This window comes from Lissotriton vulgaris, chromosome 2_1 (assembly GCF_964263255.1).
Source record: "Lissotriton vulgaris chromosome 2_1, aLisVul1.2, whole genome shotgun sequence".
Taxonomy (NCBI): Eukaryota; Metazoa; Chordata; class Amphibia; order Caudata; family Salamandridae; genus Lissotriton; species Lissotriton vulgaris.
The window spans coordinates 996,710,981-996,738,735 of record NC_141687.1 but is presented as its reverse complement, the minus strand read 5'-3'; the positions used below and the strand labels follow the sequence as shown (position 1 = coordinate 996,738,735).

The window sequence follows — 27,755 nt, the reverse complement described above, 5'->3', positions numbered from 1 at the left end:
GGGTGTCTGCCACCGCAAAGTATCTGGTGAGTGTTGTGAAAGCAGCAAAGGCCATAGTGGAGTGGACATCAATGCCTTCCAGGGGTCTTTCTTGGTGTAAAAGGTCTCGATACATAGGAGGTCCCAACATAATAAGATACATATTGTCATTGCCTTGCTTTTCCTGGCTCCAGCAAAACCCTCAACGAGTTGGCCATCCACTCTGTCCCATTGAGTGCAGTTGAATTTGTTCAGTGCATTTAAAGCGGGAATCAGCAAGTCTGATATCCAAATTCAGGCAGCCATTCATCCTCCTTGGTGGGGTCAGGGGGACACAACAAAGTAAAAAAAAAATGTGATGTACTCGGCCATGTGAAAGGCCTAAATCTCCTAGGGAAAGAAGGCTGGGTAGGAATGTAGGAAAGTGAACAAACTGAAAGGGCCTGGAGTTCTCATGTGCACAAGTTAATGCAAATATCAATTGAGTCTTCAAAGTAATACGTCTAACTGGACAATTGGGCATCGGCTTGAAAGGGGATGGCATCAAGAAAGTCAGATAAAAAAAATTCCACTGAAAAATCAAAGGGGTGGGAGGAAATAAGTAAAGCAAACCCTTCAGAAATAGTGCCGCTAATGTTGAGCTGAACAACAATGGCTGATCAGGAAGACATGAAAGCAGACAAAGCAGTGGGGTAACCCTTGAATATAGCATCTGCAAGACCCTGCTGTGCGAGACGACGTGAAATGCAGAATGCAAATGCAGAATGTCAACAAAAAGGCATGACTTCAAGAGATCCAAGCCTTCTGATCCACACTACTGCACAATCTTTTGCCATCATTCCACATAAATGGATTTCGTAGGAGATTTGTTGAAGCCAAAAGGACATTCGCAACTTAATTAGGGGGGCAAAAGGACTGTAGCAGATAGAAATTAATTGTCACAAGTACAATTGCAGCATTAAAATATCAGGGTGGAGGAGGATCTGACCATCTTGCTGCGAAAGCACCCTCTGCAAGACTAATCAAAAGCTGAATCAGTGCGAAAATGCATATATAGCAAACCCAGATACCAACAAACCTTATGTTATCTCCCAGAGACCCATTCAGAGGAAAATGTATGGAACATATGAGAGAACACCTTGTGATCCACAAATGGACATACCAAGTTGGAGAAGAAAACCTCCATCACTTAAGGGAGTAGTTTCCATTTGTGGCCTCTAGGGAGAGACGAGAAGAAGTACGCTCTCATGCTAAGTCACTTTGCTAGATGGACCACAATTGGGAAAATTCCCTCCCCTCTGCTGTGCACTCTGCCATAGAATAGCCTCCATCGAACAGAGTCTACAGCCCTCTCCTCCTCTATTTTTTAAATATATTTGAATATGGTGGTTTTGTCTGACAAGGTCTCAATGACACTCCTTGATAGTGAAGGGAGAAATACCTTCAAGGCAAGGCTAACTGCCCGTAGCCCTGGCACATTTATGTGCTCTGACTCAGACCAATGGACCCAGACCATCCTGTTGCCCAGATGGGCCAGCAAGAAGGATTCTGTGACCATGGTACCCTACAGATGTGGAGGGCTGAGGACATTACATACCCTTAGGTTGGGATGGACGATCAACCAGTCTGAGCAAACCAACTGTAAGATCTGCACTTGAGGCAATAGACTTCCTTGATGTTGAAACGACTGTTATCAGGTACCACTGGAAGACTCATTTATCACGTGCCATGCAGATCCAACAAGATGCTTGAGGATATGAAGATGAGCAGGCGCAAGGCCTGTAGGACCAGGAGATGTGGCTGAGTCACGAATCACACAAACATCTTCTGAATATGCAGGATCTTCTGAGAAAGAGCAAAGGTTTTTTATGCAGGTCACCTATGAAGATAAACGTCTGCACAGGACTGAGGTGGGACTTTTGGGTATTGATAATAAAGTCAAAGCCATGGAGAAAAACCACTGTGCAGTGAAGATGATCTTTGACTGTCCCTGGGTATTGACAGTCGGCCAGCCAGTTGTTTATGTATAGGAATACATGGGCTTCCATCCGTCTGTCAAGCCACTGCCATGCAAGCACTTTCATAAAAACACAAGGCACAGTCGCCAACCCGAACAACAAAACCATGAACAGATAATGCAGTGATCCTACAGTGAGTCTTGGGTAACATCGGTCAGCAACAAGAATTGACAGAGGGAAAAATTTGTTTTAGAGGACCCTTGACACCAAACAATTCTCTTTATTCACCAGCAGAAACTGGCTCAATTACAGTATCCTTAACTTGTTCTGCCATTTGAACACATTCAGAAGGCAATTATTCAAGACAGGACTCGGATATCCTCCTGTTTGGGCAGCAAGAGTTAAAGCAGTTCAGACAAGTGCCCATTTGTTACAGAGGCACCACCTCTATGTCCCCTATGACCAGCAGGGCAGGGACCTCTGCCTCCAAAATAGAGTTGTATGCAAGTGAGCATATGCTAGAGGCTGAACGCTAGCCTGGAGGGAGGGATAGTAATGGTAGGGTGCAGTACTTGGTGATCAACTGGATGACCCAATGGTCCACCAATTATAGACTCCCAATTGGGAGAAAAGCCAGAGACATTCCTTTCACCATAAGATGGGTGGGGAGGCAGAGGGTTTTCAGGAAGGACATCATGCCGAAGATGGAGGAGACTGAGTTTGCTTCTGGTGATGGTGACTTTAAGATCCACCCTTGCTGTGAAAGGAGCCATGCATTTGCTAAGGTGCCAGGACTCAGAGGTCTGTCTCTACTGGGATTATCGAGCTCTAGAATAGCCCCTGAACCTCTGCTATTGCTGATGGAATTACCCGGGGGCAAGACCAAGTCCAGCGAGCAGTCTACAGCCCTGCTATTCTTGAAGTGCTACGGGGAGGAGATGGCCTTCTCACCAAAAAGCCAATCACCAAAGGGCATGTTCCTCAGAATGTCATGGACATTTCCTGAAAAGCCTATAGTAAGCACTCAAGCTTCTTGTTTTAAAGAAGTAACATTGTCCTTGGACCAGGCCACTGTATCTGCTGAATTCAATCTGCATTTCCAGATCGGTTTAAAGCAACTTGGAAAATAGCTTCATCATGTGCTTTGGGAACTCCCGCAAAGCATGGGCACAGAAATCGAATAGGTATTTGGCATTTGCAGTCCAGAGAATGAGGCTGCCTGAAGCGAAACAACTTCCAACACATGGCATCTTGTCATTTTGACTATGTCTCGAGAGGTTATATGGAAGGCATGGCGGATCAGTTTATAAGATGGAATATAAACCACAAGGTTCAATGGCAACCAATGTGAGATCAAGAATGTCGGGACACCTGGAGCAGGTCTATGGTGTTGGGCAATTTGCCTCTACGATGATACGGCTGAAAATGACTTCTGACACAGTCAAACCAGATTCCAGAAGAGCACCAATGAAAGGGAGAAAAGGTTCGACAGTTGAAGAAGTGAGATTCAAATGTTTCAAAGTGTGAAATTACGGCTCCTCAGAGAATAAAATCAAATCAAAAGTTTCTATAACTAAGCAACACCCTGGTAAAGAAGGACATTTTCTTAGCCACGGCCCGAGATGGCTAAGGGATTTCCCTTTCTAGAGGTGTTGAATCACTTGAGGTTTTATAGTTCAAGAAAAAGGCAAGTATCAGAATAGGACGAGGGAGCAGATTGTCAGCCTTGGTATTATCCCCTGTGCTACCATAAACTCTATTATGCATGCTATCTATGGCTTTGGTATCAAACAACTAGAATGTTGTCCAATTTCTGAGCCATACGAAGGAGATGTTCCACAAGGCAAGCTTTGACCTTCTACAACGGAATTAGATGGCAGTGCCAGAAAGGATGTTGAATGTGGCGCTACTCTAGGTGAGGGTCGGGAGGCACTGAGCATTGTGCCATTTGGGACCTAAAGTAAAGTAGCTGGGTCCACCCTTCCTTATGGAGTTGACCAAGAAGATACTGCAGTTCTGCAGATGTGCACTACGGAGTGATGGAAGGCCTCAGAATGTGTGGGTTTGAGTGAGGAAGTCGAAAATTCTGACTGAATCTTCAGCAACTATGTAGTAGGCTAGGAGGACGATGAAAATCCTGGCATTGGAGAACAGCATTGTGACTCAACAGTCCTCGGAGTATAACCATTTTCTCAACGAAGTAGTGAATTTCTCCTCTTGTGGCACTTACGAAAGAGCTTGAACCTTGAAATCTTTAGGGGTAGACATACGACCTATTTGTTGTTGAAAGTGGAGGAATTTTCTTCGGTGAAGCACTGAGAGAGTTTTCCAGAACACGCCAACGAGATGTGGAAAAACAGTAACTGGTCTCAAAGTTTGTAAAATAAATTCTTGCCCACATACATATTAACACCGGTATTTAATTTTTAGTACTTCAAGAAATGATTTCTCATATGGTCCTGTCTTAAGGTGCTTTAATATCAGTTTTACATTATTTGATTTTGAAGACCCTATGCCGGGATATGATCCGATTTGTTGTTGCTTTGATGTTTGGTAGAATTCTTCCACCGTAAAAGCCTCTGCTGTAACTAGTATAGTCATGAAATCATTTCTTGTTCCATGTATACATCGTTAAGGCTTTGCCTTTGTAAATCTCTCCTAATGAACTTTCACTTTCTATTATATTCCAATTCGTTCTTTCAGTTCTTGTAAATTGTATAAATGGCTTAGACATTTTTATTCTTTCCACCGTATCATAACTGCTAATTTTATCTTTCAGTTCACTTTTCTTGCTATGCTTATTCATTCACAGGTACTGATAGGAAGGTGATATTTGTTTCTACTGCTCACATTGCTGAAACAGCAGTTCTCATTTTTGTAGCCTTTGAGTGAGCTACAGACGACTATAGTTCTTCAAGTCTTTAATATGCTAATCGAAATTTTCTGATTCTACATAGTTAGTTATTTTCCCTTAGATTTCAAATTTAAACAACAATACCCAGAACCTTCAAGGGAAAATATGCCCATGTGAAAATAACAAATTCATACAATAAGCACACCTTATGTGTTAGATGTATAGTTCCTGGGCTGATAACCAGATTTAAGCAAAGACAGTCAGTCATAGCGGGAATCCAATCAGATCTTTGTGAAGTGCCAAAGCAGCATACTCTGTCCTTTTTCTTTCTTCACCCTACCCAATTGAGTAATGTACTCAAACCTCCACTATGCACTATGCAGTTTTTGATTGAAAGGAGTTAAGATTCATGCCAGGACAGCCACAGAAATGAGGAATCCAACTGACCTCTGGAAAGCTCCCATGACAGCATAAAGTTCCAAAGCCACATGTTAAAATTAATTTTAATAATCGTAACTTAGTTCAGTCTTATGAGGGATGTTCAAATATTGAGGAGCTGAAAACAAAACGTTAATGTAATAGTTCTGGAAATATTCCATTAACAGTTCTACATACACTTACCTGATTCTTTTATATATTGTAACATATTAATAAACAAGGTCAGCTCGAACTGCATGGTTACCAAATATGGGATTAACCAACTGTATATCCAATAATTATGGTAAGTATGTAGAGAACAGTGCAAAATAAATACCTTTGCATAATTATGGGTTTTTACTAAAGCTTTTCCGATTTTGCTTGCCAAGGTTCCATCTTTGGGGTTTTTCTTTAATGCTTGCTCATATACATCAATCGCTTTTTCGGGCTATAACGAAAAAACACACAAAAAATTAGTAACAAAATATTACGTACAATAATTGCTAAATAAAATCTGAAGAGTGGCATAGAAACATGAAAGAGCAAAGCACCGTGTGAAATAGGAATGCAAGTAGGAGTGAATAACTAGTACTTAGTACCCCTTCCTCAAGGCACAGGATGCCTATGGCTGCAGGCCGTGAAATGGATATCAAATTTCTCTGCAATAAATAGGTGGAAAAAATGCAATGCACCTGTGTGATGAAAAACCACCCAGGCTCTGCCGCTGCCACATTTATCAGCTTACCATTCTTAAACAAGAGGAGGCCAGCTCCACCACGACAAAGGGTGGATAGGGGGCAGGGCTAGATGGGTTGGTCATCTAGCGGAAATGGGACCACAACTACCAGCACAATAACACCACACCGTGTGATCTGCATATAATGGTACATCTACTCCCCTTCTCTTCAGTTCATAGTTCAATTACAAAGCATCTCTAACAAAGACAAGGGTGTGAGTGATTTACTATACTCCAGAAGACAACGAAACCAGAACATCCCAGAAGACACAACCTCATGAAACACTTAAGGGAAGGTGATCCAGGGGGAGATAGAAACTACTTTATATGGCCTAGCCAAAGACAAGAGAACCTTAAAGCCTACAGTAGACTTAGCAATGAAAATAAATTGGGGATAAGCATTGGAGGAGAACAAAAGATCTCCTCCCTGACTTACCAACGGTCAGAATAAATAAGACCAACAGCCATGACGGTTAAAAAATGTTTTCAATACATATGTTTAAGAGAGAAAGGAATGGCCAGATACCAGCAAAGCAGCGGGAGAGAGAGGGTGGCAGAGATGCATTCTCTCCTTTCCGGACATTCATAGCAAGAGGAGGAGGATCACCCTGGGCCACAATTACCAGAAATAGACTTTAGAATGCCTTGTGAGAGCCAAGGGGCAGAAAGCATCAAGGAAAGAAGTGAGACTTTTTAAGCAAAAAAAACACAGACCCAGAAGCAGGGAGACTGGTGGGAGAGGAGCTTGCGGAGATCGAAGATGGCTTCGTAGACTAGCTGCTCCTTTAGCCAGATTCAAAATCCTTAATGATACTCAACTCCTGGCCAAGCCTTTCTGTAAGTGACTAAGTGTGATGGTGCATGGACGATCGAACTGATGCCAGGTGAAAGCCTGTAGCACCATACTGCTGGGAAATCAGCACAGGATTTCGGATGGACTGTGTGGTTCATTTGCACCTCCCACGAGTGTCAGTTTTGGGGGAAGCAGCAGTGTTCCTGCAGATGAGGTCATGCAGTTCTGGGCAAAGGATCCTAGCAACAGCAGGTCATGTACATAATAATAATAATAATAATAATAATAATAATAATAATAATAATAATAATAATAATAATAATAAGTCTATTTATAAAGCGCAATGGTTACACTAATGCCAGTGTGTCCCCGCGCTGCGGTAGAGTTAGCCAGAATTCAGAAACCCCCTACCCTCACCCTACTATACTTGAGGAAAGAGAAGCTTTTTTAATTTTTTCCTGAAACATCTCTCCTGGACCTCCATCTGGAGCTCCATCGGGAGAGCATTCCATTGCTTGGCAGCCAGTAGGCGGAAAACCGACCTCTCATCCTGGCTCTCTTAATAGCAGGTACGCACACCAAGCCTACCCCACCTGACCTCAGATGACGTGTGGGGACATAGGGGGTCAGGAGTTCCGACAGATACGAAGGGGCCTTTCCCTGCAGGATCCGATGGCAGACACAAAGTGCCTTGAAAGTGACTCTTTCTTTTATCGGGAGCCAGTGTAACACCGCCCGAGCTGCCCTGGCCGATGACCTTCTCGGGCGCCTCAGGATAAGGCGGGCTGCCGCATTCTGCACTCCCTGCAGACGGAGCAAACACTTGGCTGGCGCGCCTAGAAAAAGGATGTTACCGTAGTCCAGGCGCGACGTCACCAAAGCATGGACCAGGATCTTCCTAGCCGCCACAGGTAGTAGGTCCAGGGTTTTGCGCAGGACCTTCAATATCCCAAAGCAGGCGCCTGCCACCCGCCTGGTTTGATAGTCAAAAGAAAGGCTGGGGTCTAACCAAACCCCCAAATTCTTTGCCTGCACGCAGAGCGTAGGTGTCACGCCCAAGTCCTGGGGCCACCATGCCGATGACCACACTGTCGGGGCCCTTCCCACCACCAGCACCTCCGTCTTGTCGCCATTCAGCTTCAGGCAGTTCTTCGCCATCCATGCAGCCAGTTCTTGCATGCATGCCATGAAGCTGGAGGAGGCCGACTCCGGTGCCTGGGTGAGGGAGACCACCAGCTGCGTGTCATCGGCATAGGATACGACCCTGATCCCACACTCCTCAGCAATCTCCGCAACAGGAGCTACATAGAGCCCTGCCGCACTCCCTGGTTCAGCTTGATGACCCTGGAGTAGTGTTTGCCCTGTCTCACCTGGAAGCAGCGACCCGACAGGAAAGATTTTAACCAATTCAGGGCACTGCCAGATACCCCACCTTTCCTCAGACATTGCACCAGCGTGTGATGGGCTACAGTGTCAAAGGCGGCACTTCGATCCAACAGGATCTAGGCCGCCGTTTGACCTGCGTCCACAAATTGCCTGATGGATTCAGTGGCAAAAAGCAGTGCTGATTCTGTCGAGTACCTAGCTCAAAAGCCGGACTGGGTGGGGTGAAGATCATATTCCTCAATATATGCCGTTAGCTGTAGGTTCACCACTTTTTCTGCCACCTTTGCAAAGTACCGCAAAAGGGAGATTGGGCGTAAGTTATCTAAACGATCCAGCCCAATGTGCGGTTTCGTAGGGAGCGGAAGAACCACAGCTTCCTTCCAGCATCCGGGAACATGACCCGTTCTGAAAGAAGTCGCCACCAGGTGTCTTATAAAGAGCTCCAGGCATTCCGAACTCCCTTTTAGCCTTTTCGGAGGAGCCGGGTCCCTAGGGGATCCAGACTTTATCATACTGCAGATGTTAATCAGTTGTTCTGGGAGGGGCATCGAGAATTCCTTCAATCCTCCACCCTCCCCCACAGATTCTCTTTCTTCCAGCCCTTCCTCTTCAACTCTGGCAGATTCCGGGAAGGTGGAATACATTTTTTCCACCTTCTCGGAGAAGAACTTGCCTATCTGATTACAGAGCTCCTCTGAGCCCACAGCCGGTGCAACTAAGCTGGTGGTGGAGGTTAACTCCTTATAGACCTTAAATAGCTCCTGAGTAGAGCTGCTGGCTGAGTCAATTCTCTCCAAAAAGTGATCAGCCTTAGCCCTTCTAATTAGCTTATGGTAGTTCCTTAGCGCCTCTTTGTAGTGCTCTTTCCCCTGGGTGTGGTGAAGCCCTGTTGTATATTATTCCTACCTTTGTTTCCATGCTTCCTCTTGAATTAGCCCTATGTCATTTATTCCAGAATGTAGGTGGCCCTGACTCATCCTAGGATTCTAGGATGAGACAGTTTGTGCCTGGCCAGCTAGCGTTGAAGATACCTGCTGTTATGCTCCAGCAATAAACCTGCTGTTACTCACCGGAAGCCTCAGAGTGACTTACTACAAATTTGGCGACGATTGCAGCTGGTCAGTTGTAGTCATGGTGGCTTCTGACAAATCCTAGATGATTTTCTTTTCATCGTGGTGAAATTGTTGTGGTGAGAGCGAGCCTGACGGCAAAGGTTCTTCAAAAGAACCCATTAGGTGCAGTGTGCCTTTCCTCGTATGCCGCCGAGTACATCGATTTCGATTTTAAGGAAGTTTCCTGGAGTTTCAAACTGTAAGTAGCGCAAGCACTGTAGCGCGAGCGCCTTGGCAACCGCTGTTGTTGCTGTGCTCCTACGTCATCACCATTTCTTGTAACTAACGTGATGATGAGCCTCGCTTTGGATCATCCATCTCTGTGGCGGCCATCTTAACTGTGAATTCCAGCGTTTCAAGCCTTGTTTTGGAAAGTTATTTGTGGCGGCCATTTTAACTGAGAAATCAAGCGTTCCAAGCCTCGCTTTGACAAAACTATTTGTGGGGGCCATTTTGAGTGTGGGAATTCAGCGTTTTTTCCATCGTCTGTGGGAAATGTAAATTTGGCGCTCCAAGCCTCGTTTTGGTTTGTTTCTCAGTGCCAATCGTTTTATTATTTACCTGAGGCATTTCCTATCAGGTTACTTTACAAAATCAACATGTTACTCATGGCTTAATCCTGCTATTTGAAGCGGTTTCGAGGTATGTACTGTTGGCTTTAAAATCTTTTAAGAAGCCTTGAAACTTCGTTGTCATTTGATCTGCCTCAACTTCTTGTGCCTTTCAAGTGTTTTTTTTTCTTTTGTTGAGTTGTTTCTCAACAGCATAAATATGGCACAACAAATAGTGGTTACTTTGTCACCACAATTCCTACCTGAACCAGGGATTCCAGAAATACCTTGGGAGGACTGGTTCATAATGTTTGACAACTATCTTGAGGCATTAGATGGGCAAGAGTTTTCCGCAAAGAGGAAAAAGGCTATTCTTTTAAGTATCCTTGGCAAAGAAGGGCAAAGAGTTTTCAGATTTTTGCCAATAGCTTTGAGGGCTAATGGTCAGGAAATGCCTGACGAATTTAAGGAGGCTGTTGCAAGGCTCGAAGTTAGATTCTCAAAGGAGGAGAATCTTGTCATGAACCGTTATAAATTCTACACACAGCGACAAAAGGACTCAGAGTCGATTGATGACTTTGTAGCTCGCTTGAGAGAGTGGTCTATTAAGTGTAAGTTTGGTGCCATGAATGACGAGCTCATAAGGGATCAGCTGATCGTTCAATGCTCCAGTAAAAAAATACAGGAGAGACTTTGGGCGGCAAATAATCCTTCATTAAAAGATGCAATTGATCTAGCGAAAGTAATCAAAGAGTCTAACAAATGTATGAAAGTTCTAGATTCTCACAAAATGACTCCACAACAAGAAGTCTCAGTAGTTTCCGAAAAGAAAGGTGCTACAGAGTGGGAGCATTGTGGAGGAGAAAGTGTTGCAGTGGTTAGAAAAAAAATCCAGGGCTCCAGTTAAAAAAACTTCTTCAAATAAATTTTGCAATAGATGTGGAAGCAATACTCATTCCTCTGAGGCAAGGTTCTGCTTTGCTGCAAATAAGGAATGCCTTAAGTGTGGTAGAGTTGGACACTTTTAAAAGATGTGCAAGTCTAAGGGCAAGCAGAGAATTGCTATTGTGGATGACTACGAATGTGACAGTAAAACTGAAGCAGAAAGACTTTTGGTAGTGGATGATGTCGACGTGGTTGGTGAGGATCCTAGACAGAACAGACCAAAGGCAATTTTCAAGATAGACTCTCATGAAGTGTCGTTGATGATTTGATTTGGACACGGGGTCGCGTTATACCATTATTCCAAAATCTACCTTCGATATTTTCTGGGAAGGGACAATTTTAGTAAAGAGTGACATTTCTCCTAAGGGTTTTAATGGCCAAAGGATTGAAATTCTTGGTTACTTTGAGTCTAAAATTGTTTTTGAGAAAAGGTCTTCGTTTGGTAAGGTGTACGCCTTCTATTGATGGCCCTCCTATTCTGGGATGGGTACATCAGTATGATCTCTACATCATTATCAATCCCAGAGCGAAAAATCAGATTATGGTTGTTGAAGATGTTTCTATCGAGAGAATTCTGAACGAATTCAGTTCTGTATTTAAGGATGAGCTTGGGGAACATAGAGGTTATTCCCACCTCATTAGGCTAAAAAAGAATAGCTTACCTGTGCAACATCGGGTGAGAAAGGGTTCCTAACTCTATTCGTGATGATGTAAAATTGTTAATCGATGAGATGCTTCAAAGTGGAGTGATAGAACCAAAGGAGGACTCAGCATGGGTTTCTCCGGTGATCATTTCGAAGAAAGCTGATGACAAATTGAGGTTCTGTGTCGACCTCAGGGCACTGAATAAGTGTGTTGTGGCTGACACATTCCCTTTGCCTAATATCACTGAGATGGTGTCTACTCTGCAGGGAGCCAAATTTTTCTCTAAGCTTGACCTGAAGAGTGCGTATCATCAGGTCAAGCTGCATGAGACCTCAAAGCACCTCACTTCCTTTATTACTCCGGAAGGAATTTTTCTGTTCACTCGCCCTCCGTTTGGATTAATCTCGGCAGCGAGTGTGTTTTAACGGTTGGTTACTGAAATATTCAAGGGGTTAAAGAAAGTGGTGTTTTTCCAGGACGATATTTTAATATTTGGTGAATCAGTGGCTGATCATAATCATGTTCTTAAGAATGTTTTGCATAGGATTTGGAACACTGGCCTTACCTTGCAAAGGGAGAAGTGTTCTTTCCTAGTTCAAGACATTGAATACTTGGGTCATGAAATATCAGCTAATGTGGTAAAACCAAAGAGGGATCTCCTCGAGGCAATACACTCTGCCCCTTGTCCTGGTGATAAAGGCCAATTACATTCATTCATGGGATTGATTGAATATTATTCAAAGTTTGTGGAGAAATTCTCTGACAAAACCTTACCTCTCAGAGCTTTGTTGAAAAAAGGGTGTAAATGTGTATGGGGGCCTGAGCTTGAACAGTGTTCTAATAACATCAAACATGCTATTTGTAGTGCTAAGGTTCTTGCACCTTTTGATACAAACAAAACATCCACATTATTGGTTGATGCAAGTGCAACTGGCCTTGGTGCTGTTCTCCTACAAAGACATAAGGAAGGGGAGAGGCCTATTTCTTTTGCATCAAGGACGCTTTCTCCATGTGAACAGAACTATTCTGTCATTGAGAAGGAAGCGTTAGCAGCAGCTTGGGGGGCCCACCATTTCCGTACATATTTATGGGGTACCCGGTTCAATCTTAAGCCCGATCACAAACCTCTTATCAGAATCCTTTCTCCTGGTGGTGCAACTTGTAGTTCTCCCAGATTGGCAAAGTTAGCTTCAAAGCTACAAGAATACCACTTTGATATTTCTCACATTCAGGGGTGAAAGAATTTCCAAGCTGATTGTCTGTCGAGACTCCCTATACCTTGCAATATTGCGTCCAATGGTGATTTTAGCCTTGAGGGTACAGAAGAAAACCTTGCCTGGATTAATGATGTGCTCTATCTTAGTGAGAGTTCCTTTTCTCGTGAGGATTGGGTAGAAGCTATGCTTAATTACAATGTTATGCAAGAGGTTATCCAGATGATAAAATTGGGTTCACGACGGGAGAGTTGTGTGCATGTCTCTGTTCGTCCGTTTTTAAAAATTATTGATGATCTTTCAGTGTGTGAAGATAATGTGGTAATGCGGGGCGACACATTTGTCCCTCCTGCGGATTTAAGAGTTAAGCTTATTTCCATAGCGCATGAGGGTCATCTTGGCCAAACCTTAACGCAACAAAGGCTCAAGTTGAACTTTTGGTGGCCTGTGATGTATTCAATGGTATCCTCTTGGGTCGAAGATTGTCCTACTTGTAAAGTGGGGGAGAAAAGATTAAAACTTGCTGTTGGTTCAAAAATAGGAAAGTTGCAATTTCCAGAGGTCCCATGGAACATCATTTGTTTGGATTTTATAGGGCCCATGGAGGAGTTGCCGGTTTCTCAGCGGTTTGCAGTCGTCATTGTTGATTGCTTTACCAAGTGGCTTTCGGTTGAGTTTTTGAAGGACATCACCACAGACACTACCATAAAACATTTAAAGTCTTTATTTTTTTTGGAAGGTTTTCCTAGTGTTATCATTACTGACAATGGTACGCAACTAGTTTCCCACAATATGTGTTCTTTCTTGGTTGACTGTGGTATTTCCCATCACAGAACCTCTCTCTATAATCCTCAGGGAAATGGCTTGTGTGAACGCATTAACAGATTGGTGAAAGGGACAATTCAGATGGCTCTTTCTAAATGTTCAACTGTCAGTGGTCTTGTACAAGAGATGGTTTATGCCTACTGTACCACTCTTCATGGTGTCCAGGTCAAGTCTTCCTTTGAGTTGATGAGGGGCAGGGTTCCTAGTACCAAGTTAACTCCATCCTGGCTTAAAAAAAAGGTGCTTAATTCTGTTCAAGCTAATTCTGAGAATGCTTCCTCTTCGTGTTCTCCCAAACATAGTGCAGTTGGAGAAGTGGTGAGGAGTGTTTCTTCAAAGTTTTCAAAGGGGGACCTTGTAAAGGTGAAGTCTGGTAGAGTTTCTGATGGGTTGTCAAAAGTTAGGGGTCCCTTTACTGTAAGGAAGGCTTTTCCCCACTATGTCGTTCTTTCAAATGGAGAGAAGTGGAACTTAAGAAAAGTGGCTCTTTACCAGAAGGGTAGTTCTAGTACTGACTCTTTGGCCACTCGTTCTGTTCCTGAGCAGAATCAACTTGACTGTAGGGATGATTGTAATGGTTACATGTTCATTCCTTCTCATGTTTCTAGCACACCAAATTCTGTGCCAATTCTAGGGAGAAGCGATGGTGGGGGAGATGTTCCTGATTCTCAACTCTGCAGTGGTTTGTCTAACCAGACTTCTGTTTCTCCTTGTGCGGATTCCTCCCAGACCTCTTCCAGGTCTCAAAGGTACCGTAGACCACCCTTATATCTAAACGATTACTGCTGTGATTAATATGGAATGCTATGTTTTCTCTGCTTTTCAACTGTTTTGTTATTTTCTTTCACTCTGCTTCTTTTGAATAGTTTAATATTTTGTTTTCAATGAGAGAAGATGTGTTGTATATTATTCCTACCTTTGTTTCCATGCTTCCTCTTGTATTAGCCCTATGTCATTTATTCTAAAATGTAGGTGGCCCCGACTCATCCTAGGATTCTAGGATGAGACAGTTTGCGCCTGGCCAGCTAGCGTTGAAGATACCTGCTGTTATGCTCCAGCAATAAACCTGCTGTTACTCACCAGAAGCCTCAGAGTGACTTACTACAAGCCCCTTGAGTCTGTTGTCTGCCACTTGATATGGGCAGCAGGAAAAAGCACGCTGGCACCCTTCGTGTAACTGGGGACTCCTTCATGGAGTCACTATGGGCAGGCCTAGGGCTCTCTAAGCTGGCTGACAGGAATAGTGGTTGATCCTACCTCTAATAAGGCACCATTAAGATCAAGGGCTCCCTGAGGAGGAATTTATTGGTGCACCGGGTGCCTCAGACTTCCCAACACAAACACATGCCATACAATTAGATACTTGTAGGAATATCACTGACCCAGTCCACAGCTTTGAACTGGGTTTCCATCCTCTTACTCGTGGTGCCGGTGTCCAACAGCCATTAACCACTTTTCAGGGATCCTGCTGCTCAGAGGTCAGCTGATCACCTTTCCTTCCACTTTCTATACCGCCGGGCTCTCCCATTTCTATACAGAGTCTTCCTGAAGGGCAGACTGACAGCAGCCTTTTTTAAAGCAAGTTAGGCTCTTCTATCAAGGCAGATTCTGTTCCTCAGAGCAGGGTTAAGAACAAAGTCCTTTGCACCGTTCTAATCACCAGACAACTGGGCTGATCACGCCACAAAGAAGGCTTTGCCACCCTGTGAGAGACGCCGACCATCAATCCTCTTTCTCCAGCAGGCAGACCTCCCAAGTCCACTCTTCAATCATTTCTAGGTTTTCCTACCCAGAAGGAAATTAACAATCGGAGAGCCTGGTTCTGGAAGTCATGTATTTCTCACCCACCTTGCTGAGTATTCCTCCATGAGAACACTGTAATAATGTGTCAAAATGTTTCATAAAGCGTTAACTATTGCCCAAGAACAGATTGCTGATGTTAAAACATTCTGCAGTATCTTGCTATCTTCCTAATGGGTCATTTAAACAGAGCTGAAAGACCAGTAATGGTGCAGGGTTTGCTGTAAATAAAACCTGCTCGGATTAAACTTTCGATTGTGTGAAAATAATTAACAAGTTTTAAAATTAACCAATAAAGTGTTACTAGATCATTTAAACGTGGGAAAATGACAATGAGTTTAAGTAGGCCATGAATGATTCCTGTATGCAAAGAATAAGTGCACAATGAGATTTTCTACGAGCAAGTATGAAAAGAGAAAACATGTTTGAGTGGACGTTTTAACTGAACACTTTTAATTACATAGAATAATAGTTAAAACTGAATTGCGTTTATTACGAAAATGGAGCTTTTATTTTGAACCCATAACCGATCTAGTTTGTTTCTCCTAGAAAAAATACTGCACGCTTTGGAAAGAAATCTGCAAGCTGACTTCTGGTTAATTTCCTTTAAAACGTAGAAATGCAAAACATTGTGTTCCATTTATTGTAGATGACCATTGTGTTTTTCCTTGTCGAATGGCTGCTACGGGTAACAAGTATCAACTGAACTTCCTAATGTCTGAAGCAAAGTATTGGTTTGTTGATAATTGTGCTAGAAAATGTATCGACCTGTATTTAAAAGTGCGCCTGTCGAGGAAGAAGAATTTGATTTCCTCTGCTGAAGGACGATGATGACAGAATTAAACAAAACAATGATTTTTTGAAAGAGAAGAACGAAGGAAGTGGTGTGACCTGACATCCTATGCTTTTTAGCCAATGAAAAAGACTTTTCCCTGATTTGAAACAAGACTAGGCAGGACATTCTAACATTACAGTATATTAATTAGTGCTAGAATCCATGTTTTTTAGGCTTGGTTAGGAGAGAGATGAGGCGTTCGTGTGAGCTGTTCCTCACTGAGATCCTTTAGCTGACGCTGTCTGTAAACTGACACCTTAAACTTTGCACCTCATATCTTGTAAGGATTGCTCCAGCTTTCCCTTCCAGCCGGAGGGTTAGCTTTCAAACTATTAGCATGCTGTGCTGTTGTTTTCTTAGGTTCATATGAGATTCTGTAGTTGCATTTATCTTCTTTATAATGCACTTTTGTGTCTTATTCTATCCAATCAACTCATGCTCCTTAAATGAGATGTCATTACGAATTACTGATTTTTGTGCTCTCTTGTGTGATGATTCAGAGTCTATATTGTGTCTTTGTTCGAACATATTGATATACTTTACAAAAGTAAAATATATAAAGCAAAGCAAATAGAAAAACTGAGTCTGTAGTTATTGATTATTGTAAATAAAGAGATCTATATATAGTTGTATATAGTGGGGTTTGAATAATATTCCTTTTGTTCTAGGTCCTCATGAGGGGAATATTTATCTAGATCTTTTGCCAAATAGCTGTCAACTCTTCGATTTGTCGGAGGACCTAATGTTGATATGGGCCAAAGTTCAGTATTGGGTAAATGAGATTATTAAATTGCTGATTTAGCGTATGGTGTAAAATTACACAATCTGCTTAGTAAGCCAAAACCCCTTTTCCACTGTGCCACGCGCTATCAGCAGCCTCCAAAACGGACAAGTTTGAAGTGAGGAATTCTCAAACTGCCGTCTGATAATGACTGAAGACAGTGTGCTGGATTAATCTACTGCACTCTATTGTGGAGATACAAAAGGTACTGTTTCCTCAGTTGCCTGATAAACAAAGCATAGGGCCTGAAGTGAATTATTTTATCCACCAGGAACTAATCAAGTGTCTTAGGGTGGGAGGAGACCTGCTCCAATTTCGGTAGCCTGAAAATGAGCGGTACCACCAAGTTCTGTATTACTTGTAACCTCTTATTCTCAGCCAGTAGAAGTTCGTAGCATTTTGTGCATCCCTCAGCATTCTAGCTTGTTCTGGACTACTACACAGTTTTTCAAGTCCTACGCTATTCAACATGTATGTGGCCCCTTCTGCCTGAGTTATCTGTTTTTTGGTCTCAGGTTTATGAAACATGCAGACAATACCCAGATATTGGTAGACTAACACCTATGGAGAGGTGTGGCGTTGCGGCCAGGGTGACTGACTCCGGAATCTGGGGATCACGGTTCAATCCCCAGGGCCGGCGGCAGATTAGCCCAGCACCATGTGACTCTGGGCAATAGCTTGCTTAATCTTCCCGACGGCCCCCAGCGCCTAGAGACCCTTACAGGTGATTGTGCGCTTTACAAATGTGGATTATTATTATTATTATTATTATTATTATTATTATTATCAGTCCTTTTCTGAGTGTTACTACTGTCTTATAGCAGTCATCAGGATGTCAATAAAGTACTAACACTAAAAACAAGGACAACAATGTGATCTTATTTTCAGCAAGTCTGCCTCCACAGATTTCTCAAATGGTTGACTTCTTAACTTGGCCTTCCTCCCAAACCAGTCACAGAAATAAGTAAACTCAGTTTTTTAATTGATCATTCTCTTAAAAACATCAACAACATTTCATCCGGTTTCTTTCATCTTCAGCTGCTCTCAGAAATATCATACCCTTCCTGCTTTAATTCTCTCATCAGCCAATGGTTCAAGCGGCAATCTTGACTGTACCAATTTAATTTTCTATACTTCGGTTGGTCAAAGTTCCTTCTTCACATCATCTATGCATTTAGTATGTGGATGCCTTCCAGATTTTTTTCTTATGGTGTCTAAATTTTGCAATTCATAACTTGCTGGTTGCTTTCTCTGTGGAAATTGTTTGGCTAAGGAATATGATGGATTTCGGAACTATTTACATGTTTCAATGGTTGCATATTGATGATTTTTTAATTGTAAGATTTTAATTAATCATTCAATAACGTTATTATTATTATGGTTGCTTTTTCTCACCATGCAGCAAAATACTGGAATATACTCTCTTTCAGTGTTCCACTACATTAACAAGTTTTCAGTTCAGGAAAGCTCTAAAAATATTTATTTTCTGACATTCCCCATAATCTCAGAGTTTTGCTCTTCAGTCTCTAATTTGTTAACGCCAAGATCCCCTGCTGAGCAACAGTAGGGCTCTTTAAGTTGACATCATCATCGTCACTCTCCTCCCAGACTGGTCGAAGCCACAAGATTTGTCTTATAATGTCAGCAGGAAGGAGGGGTGGACATGGGAGCTCACAGTCCGGAAGACCCAAAACAATGGCACAAAAGAAGGAGAACAAAAGGAAAATATATAAAGCAAAGCAAATAGAAAAACTGAGTCTGTAGTTATTGATTATTGTAAATAAAGAGCTCTATATATAGTTGTATATAGTGGAGTTTGAATAATATTCCTTTTGTTCTAGGTCCTCATGAGGGGAATATTCATCTAGATCTTTTGCCAAATACCTTTCAACTCTCCGATCAGTCGGAGGACCTAATGTTGATATGGGCCAAAGTTCAGTCTTGGGTAAATGAGATTATTAAATTGCTGATTTAGCGTGTGGTGTAAAATTACACACTCTGGTGGAAACCTGGGGTAACAATAGACTTTATACCTCACCCGGAATCTCACTCTTTTCTTTCCCAGGAGCGGGGTCCAATGCAAAGGGACCCAGAAATGTTTGGCTGGCTCCTTACAATCTCCCCACTCACCATAGTCCACACATGCAATATGTAAAGTACACACACTCGACATATCTCATGTCATCTTTAACCTGACCAGAGTGCCTGATGCCACTGTTGACAGGTTCTGGCCTTATAATAAAAGGGGGGCACTACAGGCTGCAGCTCATAATCCCATAATCCAATTCTAAACAAAGGTCACATTATGTAATATTCCATTAGAGGCTCACCATGCAGCAGAGGTCCAAAAACAGGAGGTTAAAAATCTGGGAGTTTTCATGGGTAAGATCTCATTCTCCCCACGGCGTTTGTAGGATTCTAAAGCATTTTCAAAAAGATCTGGGTCCCTTGGATGCAATATTTTCAGTTTTATACATCATTCTGATTTTAGGGACTTGATGCCTTGCACACTCTGGTAGCTTTTAAATGTTAATCCAACGAGGTGGTCATGTGCAGTATATGGAGTTGTAATGTATGTGAAGCTGATATGGTGACTGTGGATGTGCTTTGCTAGTCTGCCACTGACACCTATTTTAACAGTTATAAAGTGCATAGCATTCACCATGCCAAAATTATTAATAAAAAATAATTTCTCACATATTTTACTGGCCCAGGTTTACCAGAATTGTATACCTGAACAAATATAATGGTGACATACGGTTATCTAGATCCACTGATAACTGCAGGGGAAGTTTTGATAGGGGTGGGCATTAGTAGGGTAATACATAAACCATTACTGCAAAAATTGTGTCTTCTGTATTTAATTTACATTTCTTGTAAGTTATCGAAACACTATTATGATTTTTTTTATTACTAGGACTTCAATATTTAGTTTTTTGTTAAATTATTACTATTTATTTCTCACAAACTATCAAATGGGCCATTTCAAATAATGAAAAGAAAAAAGGGTACGTTATGGGGATGGTTGTTCCCGAGTACGGTGGGGGATTTAATCTAAATATGCTGCTTATGTAGTTACCTTCTTTAGTTGACATGTTGGAGTAATCTTTGTATTAATATGAGTACTTCTTAACTTAATGGGTTTAACAAGTATACATTACCAATAAAGATCAACTGTAACACCCCTATTAAGAAAATGCCCATTTCAACAGAATCAAATATCATGCAGTTAATAATGATAGTTATAAGCATAGGTATGATAGAAAGGCTTACCTCTTGAATGTTCATGTAGGCATCGCCAAGAAGCAGATAGGTATGGGAGTTAGGGAGTTTCTCTACAAGGTCTCTGGAATGTAAATATCACACATTTTAATGCACGGGGGGTTATTGGAACATTAATGGATTAACTTAATTGATCAGATTCTTTAAAAACAAATACTACATTTCAAAACAATTTTACTGTTATTTGATGTGGGACTTTTTTGTTTTATCAATGTAATGTAAACAAACTTAAGTAACGTTTCATAACTGCGACAAATGACCACATACAATTCCACACACATGGATGAATGCACCATAAAAATAATAGTATCATAGGCTGTAACAAAGTAAAGAAGACAGATCTGATCCAACACAACAAACCCCAATTAATTGTCTAGTAAAGACTTAGCAGTCGTAGTGCATAGTCAATCAAAAGTAATATTGAAGGTTGCCAAGCACAGTGCATCTTTTACTAATTTGTTATTGACAACACCTCACTGTATACCTTGTTTGATAAGATGTGCTAGAAAAAAGAATAGTGCTATTTTTCTTAATGACAATCCAAAATTGCAGTACAGATTTTGGAAATTATAGCTAGCTCCCTTTCCATGTACCATGTTTTTCACAGCCTAAAGGGGCTGATTGTCCAGCTATTTCATTCACATCTTAGCAGCTATGGAACGTCCAGCTCCAGTGCTGAACGTTCCATTGCGCAGGTGCAGTTGGAACGTCCAACGGCCGACGGCAGCACTCCCGAGGTAGTGGTGCCGTCGGCCGTTGGACTGGCGCAGCACTTATGAGGTTAATAGATATAAGGTTTCAAATGTTCTCAATCTGACAAACATGACACCCAAGATCAGTGCAGTAAACCAGAATGCCATCAAAAGACAAATAGATCAAAATGACAAGTATAGAACACCAAACTGCAACCTCCACTACAAAAAGTGACTATATGCTAAAACATCAATCAATCAGGGTTTTGTAAAGCACCGCTACTCACCCGGAAGGGTCTCAAGGTGTTGGGAGGAGATGGGGGGCAGCTCCTGAGCCCTTGTGGAGCATCATCAGACACCATAGCCCAACAATTGGCGTTAGGTGCCGGACGCTCATTGTGATTTGTCAAAGAGCCAGGTCTTGAGGTCCTTCAGGAACTTGGAGAGAGTTAGTGTCTGGGGGAGGTGGAGTGGGAGGGTGTTCCATGCTTTGGCCGCAAGTAAGGAGAAGGAGCAGCCTCCTGTTCTGGTCTTCTTGATGTGTGGTACCATGGTGAGGGAGAGCTGGGCTGAGCAGAGAGATCTTTGGGGTGCATGGAACGAGAGGCGGTGGTTCATGTAGCCGGGGTTGGTGTTGTGGAGGGCTTTGTGGGCATGGGTAAGAAGCTTGAAGGTTATTCTCTTCTCGATGGGGAGCCAGTGTAGTGCCCGCAGGTGTTGGGTGATGTGGCAATGGCACAGTTGTTTAAGGACCAGTCTGGTGGCAGCATTTTGGATGTTCTGGAGTTTGCGGGTAAGTTTCTTGTTTATCCCGGAGTACAGTGCGTTGCGTCGTAGTCAAATCTGCTGTTGAAGAGGGCGTGGGTGGCAGTTTTCCTGTGTTTGAGGGGGATCCAGTTGAGAGTTTTACGTAGGAGACAGAGGGTATGAAAACAGGAAGGTGACGGTGTTGATCTAGCGGTCCATTTTGAGTTTGGAGTCCAGGATGATCCCGAGGTTAAATGCGTGGTCCGTGAGTGGGGTGGGTTCTGGATGGTGGGGGGCCACCAGGTGTCGTTCCAGGTGTCGTGATGTGGGCCTAATATGAGTACTTCGGTTTTGTCTGTGTTCAGTTGTAAGGAGCGGTTTTCCATCCACCTGGCGACTGCTTCCATTCCTTCTTGAAAGTGAGTTTCGAGATGTTGGGTTTGTTGGATAGTGAGAGGATGAGTTGTGTGTCATCTGCATACGATACAATGTTGAGTCAGTGTGCTCAGACGATGGAAGCGTGGGGGACCATGTAGATGTTGAACAGGGTGGGACTGATGGAGGTTTATCAACATTATTTGTCTGAAACTGAAATTAATTGGGCTGTTTTGGCTTTTATTTCTTGGCAATCGGATAAATTGGAATACAAAAAATATCCTGTTACTTTCCCTACAGTGAACTCCAAAGACCTTTCATTATCTTGCTATTACCTTTCATTATCAGATCAGTTTGATTATGATGTTGACGGAAGCTGGAGGGTCTAAAATACTCATTGTCCATTGTCCCTCTTGGCTATGAGCTGGTTTATGTTTAGTAAAATGGTACTGTTAACTCACTACTATGTTTTTTTCCAATAAGTGGCATCATATATTGGAGCAATTTATTTTCCTGAACTAGAAAATAAACTTCCAATGGGATTTAGATGACATACTAGTTAAGTGTCTGATTCCTGAGGCTACTCACATATCCTCCAAAACTATTTGGTTGTTATGGCTTTGCCGACTCTCTAGATTACTCAGCTTCTACAGTGTATCTCACATTTTCACTTTGTACAAGTCTTTTGTCTTCAGATAAGTTGACGATTCTTTCTTAACCACCTGTAACTCAAATAGAGCCATTTTGTCAATTAAAATATTCAGATACTTGTGGATCTTTACTACAGGGGAAAATGCTTGAATATCCTTAATGGATTGATTTTCTGCGGCTAGTATCGTATAGTAGACTATTTAGTCAGAAATAGGCGGTTATAAATATACTTCCTCTGATCACTAAACTCTCAAGCACAATGATCCCATTTGAGCGTAATCTTGGATTCATTATTTAGGTCCAATCCTTCATTAGACTACCTAACATGTTGTCATTCTTATTCAATAATTTGTTGGTGTCAGATATTCCAGAATGCAATAATGGCATCTCCCATCCCCAAACACTTCAGAATCTGGCATTCACTATTTGTGTATGAGATATTTGAGGCTTAACACCCTTATATGAGACTTGAGATTTATTTGCCACACATCACATTTATGAGTTTGCACACCCTATATCCAACACTAGACTTATTAAGTTAGCTGGTTTTAAGCAAGCAATCAATATTTTTCACTGTTTTATTAGGCCCAGACAACTCTATATAACTTTGATGTAAAGATTTCTGATAATGCTAGAGATGCTCATATCCCTGGGCAATGCTATACACATTAAGGTGGGAATATCTGCAAGTAAATTCAGGGTTATTCGGCCAAGATGAGCTCAATGCTATGCTGAAAACATTTTGGTGAAATGGTGCACTGGAATTCCAAAACCAGTCTAGTGTTATTGTTACAAAAGAAGGGAAAGGTAGAAAGATAGTTGGAAGTTTATTGGACTGACCATATTAGTGGCAAAAAGAAATATTAATATAAAATAGACAGCAAAAACTCACCATAAAAGACATTAAAGTGGAGTTGATGTGCAATTGGAGACCATACAGAAAATGCTAAGAAATGAAGAAGGGCGAGGGATAAAACAATAGGAAGTATTGACTGCAATTTGTTGTAGCATCAAACACAGATAAATTAATATAGAATGTACTATTACAGGAGCAAAAACATGAAGAAACATTAAGGGGGTATTTGTTGGGAGGAGATGTATTTATTCTGCATTTTTCTGTAGATTACCACTGTGGACCTGGCAGTAGACAATTTTATTTATATAAAAACTTTTATAGCGCGCAGCTACCCCCAATGGGGGTGTCCCAGCGCTGCAGACAGTATGCAATTGTAAATATCTCAGAGCGGTTAAGGGTTGGAAAACAGCCAAGTTTTTAAATTGCGTCAAAATAAGCATTTGGATTCTGTCAAACGAAGGGACAGTGGCAGGCTGTTCCATGATTGAGCGGTGATAACTGCTAAAGCTCTGCCCCCCATTCTAAAACGACAAAATCGGGGAGTAGGTAAGAGGCAAAGATTATTTGATCTAAGAGATCAATTGGACTGTGCATGCTGGAGTCTAGCTCTGATATAGGCAGGCCCCTGACCCTGCATTGCTCTAAACGCCAGGACCAGGGATTTGAACTGAATGCGACTAGTCACGGGCAGTCAGTGTAACTTTTTCAAGTGAGGAGAAATTGAGTTAGGATAAGGGATGTTGTAAATCATCTTTGCGGTCGCATTCTGTACAATCTGCAGACGTTTAACCAGATAGGCTGGCGCTCCAACTTACAGGCTGTTCGCATAATCCAGGTGTGATGTTATAAGGGCGTGAATAATGGTCCAGCGAGCGTCGAAGGCGAGAAAAGGGAGAATTTTATAGATTATGCAAAGTTTACAAAAACACGCAGATGTGACCTTATTTATTTGAGCCTTGCACAACAATTCGTTATCAAATAGGAAACCAAGATTTCTAGCAGATTTCACCGGTGTGGGTGGGGGGGGGGTTAACTCAGGTGGTCACCAAAGTAGGGGTAGAGGGGGATTTGTTTGATTAAAAAACAACACCTCGGTTTTATTAGAGTTGAGCCTGAGAGTGTTAAGTGACATTCAGGAGGGGATGTTGCTAAGGCAGCGTCTGAAGTTAGAAAAACTAGTGTCAGAGTGATCTCTAAATGAAATCACTAGTTGTGTGTCATCAGCATATGAGATCACTCTGAACCCACAGGATTCTGCCACTGTGGCCAGTGGCGATAGTTAGACATTAAAAAACAGTGGGCTCAGTGCTGAGCCCTGAGGGAAACTACAACTAAGTGGTTTCTGCTCCGAGACAAAAGGTTGAAGGTAGACCTGTTGGGTGCGACCACTAAGAAAAGATCTACTCCAGGCCAAAGGGGTGCCCTAAATCCAAAGACTAGAAGTCTTTCAATCAATATGGCATGTGAGACCGTATCGAATGCCGCGGACAGGTCGAGGAGCACTAGCATTGCTGCATCGCCTACGTCCACGCATTCGTGGATAGTCTCTGCCACCTCCAGAAGTGCAGTTTCAGTACTATAGCTGGATCTAAAACCGGACTGCGAATCGTGGGGAAGTTGTTCGGAATCAAAGTAGTTAGAGAAATGTTCTTGCACAACTTTCTCCAGGATTTTGGCTGGTTTAGGTAAAAGGGATATGGGCCGGTAGTTGCTAAACACCAATGGGTCGGATTCAGTTTTTTTAAGATAGGAATAAGCATGGCCTGTTTCCAAGAAGAAGGGTAATTACCAGTTTTGTAATGAGGTGTTCCAGATCATGTTTTGTGTCCAGCTCCGCTCAAGCTTTTTACAGTGGCTCTTCTCAGCCCGCAAGGCGGGGAGAACCAAGGAGCTGAAGGTTCCAGCGGTGAGCAGGTGACTTTGAACCATTTCCTACCATAATCCCTGGCCTTAACTGGTAAGCCAGAGTGAGAGGTTATTGCGAAACTAAATAGGATTAGGAAATGGTCTGACCAGGTGAGAGGAAGGGGAGATGTTGTGGTCAGATTAGGATGATTGGTGAACAATAGGTCCAGCATATGGCCGGCCAGATGAGTGAAGCCACTAACCCGCTGGGTCAGGTAGTGAAATGGGAGTGTTTAAGTGATAGGTCAGCATCCATAGTATAAAAATCACTGAGAGACTCGGGTGGGGGGGGGGGAGGGGTTGAGACCCGGGAGGTCTGTATAAATGCCAGAATTGAATTTTCGGCTTCATATACCCTTAACACAGATATAATTGTTTCTTATTTATTTTCTCATTATGATGCCATAACTCACCCTTAATTGCATTATGAGGTTGATAATGAAATAAAAAAATGTAAAATAATATGCAAAAATGAACTAAGCAAGCACATTCTTTTGAAATTTTTATTTATGGAGGTGTATTACGGAACTAGGAGTATCTGGTGATTTTGTTGTATGTTTGCTTTTTACAGCTGAAAGTTGTAAAAAATAAACATACTGTATTCAAATATTATTCTAGACGCCTGGTCTGCCTCTACTCACAGCGATGGAATAAAGATTTGAACACAACACCTGTGATTGTCTGTGTGTGAATAGTCAAGTTACTGCTGCAAAACGAGGGAGAAATGAATTGATGACCTGTTAACACAATACAAGTACCAAGGGGTACTCCAAGAATGGAGAAGTGTATGCTACTAAAGGCGGCAGAGACAGTTCCTTTATCCAGGGTAAAATCTGCAAACTTATGCCTGAAGATGTGTCTACTCGTTGCTGCTGCCAAATATTTTGATATTGTAATGAAACAATAACCTATGTAAAATGTCAAAGCAGGAACATAAGAGGTTACATGAACTGATCCATTTTTGTTCATATGCAATAAAAAATTTATTTCCATAAGATTGCAGTGTTCCTGATTTTACTGGACTTGTGATTTAAGAGAGGTTATTTTGCTAAACTTAACGATTGATCGTCTAAATGAAAGCATTAGCTTAAAGTCAGGACCACAAATATTTAGCAGTGAGGACAGTCTCAAGTTAGTAACAAAATATCGACTCACAACCAATTCAATTAACACAAATACTGCTGGGCAATTTTTTTTAGTCATGAAGACAACCATTGGGTATATATGCCATATTTATGGAATCTAGGGCCATATGTATGACACAGAATTTCGCTCGCAAACGCCGAAATTTGCAGAATTTCGGCATGTGCGATCGCAATTCAGGTAAGTGGGATGTAACAGACTCGCAAAATAAGGAATCGCAAAATAGCAATTCCCTATTTTGCGATTGCATTTAAGGAATCGCAAATTGCGATTCCTTAAATGCAATGCAAGAGGCACAGAAAATGTTCAATTTGGCCATAAGGAATCGCAAATTACCACCAACTTCAAGTTGGTGGTAATTTGCGATTTCTTTGAAAAATGTACTTTTTTGCATTTTTCAAAGTGCCATGTGGCACACATCCATGCCCTTAGTATGCGTTCCACATGCGCACAAATGTACATTTCAGGGGTGCAACAGGGTGTCCTTTTGGCACTCTGGCACCCTTGATTTTGCATTCACAATTTGAGATTCTCTAATTGAGAAATGCAAATTGCGAATATCTCCCCATTCATTCCTATGGGCTTCTGGGCCCATAGGAATCAATGGGGAGATATTTCTTAATTGCGAATCGCAATTTGCGGTTCGAAATTAAGGAATATGTAGGATTCGGAAAATTATTTGCTAATCCTACATACATATTTACAACAAGGGGTGGTGAGGGACAGAGTCTCTGAATTAAGCAGAAAGCTCTCACCCAGTCAAGAGATAAGGGCTAGATCCAACACTGTTTTTTAGCTCACTGCACCATCCCAGTTTCAGAACCTGGCTGTATGCAAATTAGTCTGTTCCTGTCCCAGTGCATGATGGGAACAGGGCAAACCAAACTACAAAAGCCAATTCTTACACTGGGAAGGAAACAAGCTCCCGGGGACCGGTTTCTGGCATTACAGCCGTCTTCGGCCCGGTTTGCTTGAATCCTGATGGTGCAATGAGCAAGGGTCTCACATCTGAGAATACCCTTCCACGCTTAGGGTGGACAAAAATATTTACAACAAGGGGTGGTGAGGGACAGAGTCTCTGAATTAAGCAGAAAGCTCTCACCCAGTCAAGAGATCAGGGCTAGATCCAACACCGTTTTTTAGCTCACTGCACCATCCCAGTTTCAGAACCTGGCTGTATGCAAATTAGTCTGTTCCTGTCCCAGTGCATGATGGGAACAGGGCAAACCAAACTACAAAAGCCAATTCTTACACTGGGAAGGAAACAAGCTCC

The 27,755-nt window shown here is 42.2% G+C and overlaps 1 protein-coding gene across 1 annotated transcript in view; it reads right to left on the bottom strand.

Annotated features, from left to right (window-relative positions):
• The window catches only part of TTC21B (tetratricopeptide repeat domain 21B), a 502,211-nt gene that overhangs the window by 256,858 nt on the left and 217,598 nt on the right, over positions 1 to 27,755 (bottom strand). The window contains exons 16-17 of the mRNA XM_086956589.1: positions 20,105 to 20,177; positions 5,546 to 5,656 (exon numbers count right to left, since the gene is read on the bottom strand). Of these exons, the coding sequence (XP_086812715.1) occupies positions 5,546 to 5,656; positions 20,105 to 20,177 (184 nt within the window). The remainder of the gene's footprint in view (positions 1 to 5,545; positions 5,657 to 20,104; positions 20,178 to 27,755) is intronic.